General features: G+C 43.8%; 1 protein-coding gene across 1 annotated transcript in view; it reads left to right on the forward strand.

The window, feature by feature from the left end:
* Positions 1-852, forward strand: part of FAM19A4 (family with sequence similarity 19 (chemokine (C-C motif)-like), member A4) — a 16,657-nt gene extending 15,805 nt beyond the window's left edge. Inside the window, exon 4 of the mRNA XM_015567940.1 lies at positions 20-852. Coding sequence (XP_015423426.1) covers positions 20-31 — 12 coding nt within the window. The 3' untranslated portion in view covers positions 32-852. The remainder of the gene's footprint in view (positions 1-19) is intronic.
* The last annotated feature ends 6,541 nt before the right edge of the window (positions 853-7,393 follow it).

Below are 7,393 nucleotides of genomic sequence, written 5' to 3' on the forward strand. Positions count from 1 at the left end.
CACTGTTTATTTGTTTTAGGTCACCCGGTAGCAGAGGGAGGTGTGTGTCCATCTCGGAGGAGCGACAGCCAGCAGAGCTTGCTTGGATCACCGTCCGGCCTCGTTGTGGGAAACTGTCTTGGATTTCAGCAGCTTCATCTGGGCCTGTGTGTGCTGTGAGGAGTGCACTCGGTTTCCTGCCCCTGTCCCCTCTCTGCTTCATCATTTTGTTACCTGGAATTGTGACAGGGGCTGCTGCACCAGTGACAGCCCGCTGGAGCTCCAGAACGCACCTCCACAGAGCGCAGGGGACGAGGAATGCACCAGCCGCGGAATGGGCCGCCCCAGAGCACTAGCGGCCTTTACAAAGAAATGTGGACACAGGTTCCGCTTGGCCTCCTCTTTCCTCTTTGACCTGTTCCGTTAGCCTTGCGTTAAAGTGGTTTGGAAGGGATCTAGGTAACAAAAGCTATTTGCAGATGTAGGTTAATGAACGCTGATTCACTAGTGATGGAGACTTATTTTATAAACCTTAAAGAATAGCAGGACTTGCTGGGGTTATTGTGTGTGCATTTTATTTTCGCTTTTGATGATTGAAATGTTTTCTATTTTAAGTTAGATTAGCAGAACTGAAATGTGGGTACTTTAACTTCAGTGCACCATTGTGCTGAGTGCTAAGGAAGCATAGCTACTCTGATGTTTTATTGCCAAAGCTTTATTGTGACATATTCACAAAAGAAAGAAAACCTCCTGGGCTTTGGATGGCTAATGTGTAGTCACAGAGGTAAACCATTTAAACCGGTGTGGCTCAGTAGTTGAGCATTGACCTATGAACCAGAAGGTCACAATTCGATTCCCAGTCAGGGCACATGCCCAGGTTTGGGGCTCGAACCCCAGTGGGGAGTGTGCAGGAGGCAGCTAATCAGTGTTTCTATCTCTCTACCCCTCTCCCTTCTTGGAAATTAATAAAAATATATTTCAAAAAATAAAATAAAATGTGAAATAGTCTCTGTTTAGATCCAGAGTGACTTCTGAGATCCAACTTGTCATTCATATTAAAATATTTTAACTCCTAGACAGGCATCTTGAAATGCTGAATTTTTAGACTTTAAGTGATTTACTGTTAACATAGCTCTGTAGGGTCCCTAGGCCTAGCCTATGATCAGGGCCATCTTCTGCCCATTCACCATTCCCCAGGCCCAACGCCGCCTCCGCCGCTGGGGCAGGTAGATTGCGGGTGTGCCCCACAGCTTCTGTCAGTGCTGTAAGCACCAGTGGTGGCAGCAACGGCGGCGGCGGTGGTGCCTGTGTGAGTGGCCCCGAGGGCAGGTAGGTTGCGGGTGTGCCCCACAGCTTCTGTCAGCGCTGTAAGCACCAGTGGTGGCAGCAACGGTGGCGGCGGTGGTGCCTGTGTGAGTGGCCCCGAGTGGGCAGCACGTTCCATTAGTGGCCTGCCTGGCGCATGTACATGGAGGTGAAGTTGCTGGTGCCTGCTTTGCCGCCAGCCTGAGCCCCTGAGCAGTGGGGGTGCCCTGGCCAGGGAAAAAGATGCGTGCGCAGTGGGCGTGCATGGGGGGGGGCGGAGCTGCGTGTGTGGTGAGGTGCGTGCTAGTGGGTGGGGGCTCCACACGGCAATGCTGGGGGTCCTGTGGCTCTGCACGGCACAGAGGTGGGACCCTGGCTCCAGCCTACCTCTTTGGGGCAATCCATCAAGGAGCCCTGGATGGGTGGGCAGGGCCTACTTCTTTGGGATGATCGATCGCGGGGCTCCTGAACTGTGATAAGGCACAGGCCAGGCTGGGTGGCCACCCTCCCCTGAGTGCACGAATTTTGTGCACTGGGCCTCTAGTTATTATATAGGATGGGATAGGTTTTATATATTGAGAAATGCCAAAAACATACTTTCTGTACTATTAGTGATCCCTGTATTCACACAATTATGGGAAAATATCACTATAATGTTTATAATAGTAATAGTTGCATATATTTAATTATATTCTTGCAAAAGGAATCAAAATAGATGACATCCATTTGTTCACTAAGTTTTGTTTGAATTTGACTGACTGGATGCTTACCAGATTGTTACGTTGGTATTAGTAAGTAAACAATCATTCTGCTGATGGCTTATGGCATATAAGTTTCTGTGATTATTTTATTGCCTTGTGTTAACATCATAGACTTGCAAATTTCAAATGCAGAAGTGAAAAATAACTTTAAAAATAACATTTAATGTTGGGGTTGTGAACTATATGGAAAACTTCAGACTTAAATATAGATTACTATTTTATTTCTTCTCCAAACTTATGTAGCATTAAGGGGATAAAATCTAGGGAGATTAATTAAGTTTAGGCACATTTAGGGTGTTTTATGCATACTCTGCTGTCTTCAGTATAAGACCGCCCTGCCCCCCCACCCATTGCAAGAAGAGAGTTAAAAGATAACTACATTTTATAGCACATGAAACAACGTCTTCGTCCTTGCCCACACATCAGATCCTGTGCCCCAAATAAAAGCAAGTGAAAATGACACCGCCTCGCCTTGAGGCACATTTCTAGGGTGGAAACTACTTCCAGGGGATAAGTGGTCCATTTGGGAAAATGGCAGGTGTCAAAGCGGCCTTCGCCTCCATTATTGCTCCGCGGCAGGCTGTTTGCGCTGAAATGGGGCTTTCCCGGGAGCAGTTCATGTTATCATTCCAGCCCTTTTCTCTTGGGAAGTAGAGGACACTCTTCTATGTTTTCCACAATTTAAAGCAAAGATACCAACGGAGTCAGGAGGCTTTCAGTCCTGAAGCATTAGGCCCTCTAACTACGGCCCATGTGGTCTCAAGACGCCAGAGGCTTCCATTCTTACACTTGCAGGCCTGTGCTGCCCAGTGAGCTGTCAGCTCATCCGGGTCTCCCCCAAGGATCGGGGCCTCCCAGATCTCAGCTGCCCCTCAGTCCAGGTTTGTGGCTCTTCCCCAAGGACACTTGCCTAATGCCTGTCCTCGGAGAGGTGGGACTCTGTTCACAGATCAAATCAGTAAACACTTCATGAACCTTCCCAAGACCCTGCTAAGTTGTTGGGGAAGTTGTCTACCCTCATACACATGAGTCCAGTTTTCTTTTCAACCTGGGAGGGCTTATGAATATCCCTGTTGTACAGAAGAGAATTTTAAGAGCCAGTAAAACGAAACCTACCCCCACTCACACAGACAGTTACTACTGGAAGTTACACAATGAGGAATCATGCAAAAAGAAAGTTGTAGATTTACCTTCCTTCGAGCATTTCTTAAATGACATACACTGCCCTGTGTTCTCAGTGTCAGGACAACGGGCTAGTGTCAGGGTTGGGCAGTGTCTGCCCTGCTCCCTCAGGTCGCTCTTTGTCTGTCTAGCACCTGAACTCTTTGCCAGTCCACCCAGGAGGAAAGTCATGCTGACAGTATTTTAAAATTGAGTAAAATACACACTATTGAATTTCGACACAAATTTAAAGAGTAGCTGTACCTTTTATTCATTAAAGGAGAATATTGGCCTAGGGTAAAATGAAAAAGAATTGAACTGCTCAGCAGCTGGACTTTGACCAGAAGCAGCTCTCAGGTTGGATGCACCGCTGAGTGTGGACAGAACCCGGCCCTGCTCTGTGGAGCCTCTGCTCAGAGCCCACACGGCCAGACAGCCCAGCATGCCACACGGGTGTCCGAGGTCTTCTGAGGAAACGCTGCAGAAACAGTGAGCCTTGTTCCCTAGGCGACACCATCAGAGGGAGAGGGGACAGCAGCCCTCCACAGGCCTGAACTCCCAGGCCAACAGGATGACCACTGGGCCAGCTCCCTTATTTGAACCTTTGCCCACACTGTGCACTTTTTGGAAGGAATGTGTTGGTGCTCAAGGGTGATAACTGACTCCTGAAAGTGTCAGTGGAAATGACCTATTTCCTACATAAATTCCCAAGGATTGGAAAAATGTATGCACAGAATTCTTTGTGATAGGCTGTTGGGACTCACTGACCAAGGATGAATCCAATGCTGCCTTCACCACTTCGGGCCTCTCTGAAATAGACAAATCACTAGTAAGCGCTGCATCGGGGGATGCCAGACCACGGGTCCGGACTCTCCTGCTGTTTCTGCAGACAGGTTATAGGGACTCAGCCATGATTTGTTCACGTGTGGTCTCTGCTGCTTTGGCAGTACACCAGCAGGTGGGTTCTCTGTGGCAGAGCCACATGGTCCTCCAGGCCTAAATACTCTCTGATATTTTACAGAGAGGTCTGCTAATGCCTGTTCCAATGGTGGCAGGACATGGAGGTCTTCATTAGTTCCTGGGAGTACTGCAAGATAGTGACTGAGTTCAGTTGCCGAGGTAAACACCCTCCAGAGCTTTATGAAATAGGCATAATTATATATACCTCACAGGAGTTTTTCTTTTTCATGGATGTCATTTAAAAAAATCTTTATTGTTGAAAATATTACATAGGTCAGTGGTTTTCAACCTTCCTAATGCCGTGACCCTTTAATACAGTTCCTCATGTTGTGGTGACCTGCAATTTCATTGTTACAAATTGAACATAATTAAAGCATAGTGATTAATCACAAAAACAATATGTAATTATATATGTGTTTTCCGATGGTCTTAGGCGACGCCTGTGAAAGGGTCGTTCGACCCACAGGTTGAGAACCCCTGACATAGGTCCTCCTTTCCCCCCCCATTAACTTCTTCAGCCCACCCCCCTAGACCCTCACCACCATTGTCCATGTCCACAGCTTATGCATAGATACATACAAGTTCATTAGTTGATCTCTTCTCACCCATCCTCCCCTGCCTTCAAGAGGTTAGTTTCTCATTTTGATTTGCATCTCTCGGATGATTAGTGACTTTGAGCAGTTTTTCGTATGTCTCATGGCTTTCTGTATGTACACTTTGGAAAAGTGTCTATTTAGGTCCTTTGCCCATTTTTAAATTGGATTGTTTGTCTTCCTTTTGTTAAGTTGTATGAGTATTGCTCCTCTGTATGCTCTTGCCTCCTTTGTTAAATATTAATTGAGCATAGTGGCTTGGATTGATTTCTGGGTTCTCTGTTCTGTTCCATTGGTCTATATGCCTGTTCTTGTGCCAGTACCAGGCAGTTTTGAGCACAGTGGCTTTGTAGTATAACTTTATATCTGAAATGATGATTCCCCCAACTTTGTTCTTTCTAAAGATTGATGCAGCTATTCGGGGTCTTTTTTGGTTCCATCTAAATTTTTGGAGTGTTTGTTCTAGGTCTGTGAAATATGCCATTGGTATTTTAATAGGGATTGCATTGAGTCTATAGATTGCTTTCAGTAATATGGACTGCATAGCACTACAGACCTACCTCAAAAAACCAAGAAAAACTGGTAATAAGTTATCTAACACTACAACTTAAAGAATTAGAAAGAGATCAACTGGAAAATCCCAGAAAAAGCAGAAGGAAAAAATGAAATAATAAAGATCACAGCAGAAATAAATGACATAGAGCCAAAAAATATACAAAAGATAAATAAAACCAAGAACTAGTTCTTCGAAAGGATAAACAGGATTGATGAACCGCTAGCCAGACTCACCAGGAAATAAAGAGAGAGGACCCAAATTAAAAAAAAAAAAATCAGAAATGAAAGAGGTGAAGTAACAACAGGCACCATAGAAATACAAATGATTGTAAAAAAAAAATACTATGAATGACTTTATTCCAACAAATGGGACGACCTGGATGAAACGGAAATATTCCTAGAAAAATACAACCACCTAAAACTCAATTAGGAAGAATCAGAAAACCTGATTAGGCTGATAACTACTGATGAAATTGGAGCAGTAATATAAAAACTCCCAGCAAACAAAAGCCCTGGCCCCAACAGATTCACAGAAGAGTTTTACCAAATATTAAAAAAAGAACTAAAACCCATCCTCCTTACACTATTCCAAAAAATTTAAGAGGAAGGAATACTTCCAAACTATTTCTATGAGGCCAGTATTACCCTAATTCCAAAACCAAATAAAGACACAACAAAGAAAGAGAACTACAGGTCACTATCCCTGATGAACAGACGCTAAAATCCTCAACAAAATTTTAGCAAATCGAGTCCAGCAATACATTAAAAAGATCATACATCTTGACTAATTGGAATTTATTCCAGGGATGCAAGCATGGTCTATTATTTGCAAATCAATAAATGTGATACAGCACATAAACAGATTGCAAGACGAGAATCACATGAGCATATCAATTGATGAAGAAAAAGCATTTGACAATATCCAATATCCATTTTTTTAATGAAACCTCTCAGCAAAGTGGGAATAGAGCATCAAAAAACTACTAGATTTAACAAATTAATTTGGAAACATAGCAGGATACAAAATGAACACCCAAAAATCCATAGCACTTTTATATTCCAACAGTGATCTCCCAGAAAGAGAAATTTAAAAAAATCCCATTTATCATCGCAACAACAAAAAATTTAGATACTTAGGAATAAACTTAATCAAGGAGGTAAAAGACCTGTGCTCTGAAAACTATAGGATATTGAAAAAAAGATAGATATAAACAAGTGGAAGGATATACCATATTCATGGATTGGTAGGATCAGTATCATTAAAATGTCCATATTCCTTACAGAAGTTTTTATAAGAATTTTGTGTCAAAAAAAAACATCTTGGCCTGGTGACTGGCAGTTAATAAGCTCGTGATAAAGTTGTGCCTCTTATGAGAATTTGTAGTCTGAGAAGGTCATTTGTAGTCTGAGAACGAGAACCACACAGCGGAGCATAGAAGCCAAACTTGAACATAAATTTTAAGTGGACACAACTGACAGAAAATTGGGGCCACATAGAATTGGATCTTAATATCTTCTCTTTGTTTCCAACTCAGCAAGAACTCTGACAAAGCAGAGCTAGGGCAAGCTCAGCAAGCAACTCAAGGAGCATAGCCTCCCTTGACCTTGGCTGTCGGTGCAGTAGGGTGTTGCAGATGCTGCACTCACTTCATGGACAAGTGGGTGTCCTGGTCCATGGTACCCATCAAGGAAGCTGGAGTCGCACTCGAAAGATGAACAGCACGCAGGCCTCCTGACCTGCCTCTGACCTGAGATGAGAAAAGCAGCACATCCCCCCAAACACCCTTCGTTCAGGTCTGTTTTGTAAAGTAAGCCCCATCCTGCAGTCAAGTGCAAGGAAATGATCATTTCAAGTTACAAAGTGATGTTGTAAAGAGAAGCTTTGAATAAAAGAGCCCTTAAATAATGGATGAACAGCTACTGAAGCATGGTGGGCAGTCTTGGTAATATTGATTTTGGGCTGTGAATACAAATGTCTAATCACTATGAGGGGCTCTGCAAGCTCATGCTTTTGTCTTTTCCTTTTCTGTCTGCTGCTGTGGATATTCCTAGCCTGGTTATATGTTAGGAATGAGAACT

The sequence above is a fragment of the Myotis davidii genome, unplaced genomic scaffold (genome assembly GCF_000327345.1).
Source record: "Myotis davidii unplaced genomic scaffold, ASM32734v1 scaffold821, whole genome shotgun sequence".
Taxonomy (NCBI): Eukaryota; Metazoa; Chordata; class Mammalia; order Chiroptera; family Vespertilionidae; genus Myotis; species Myotis davidii.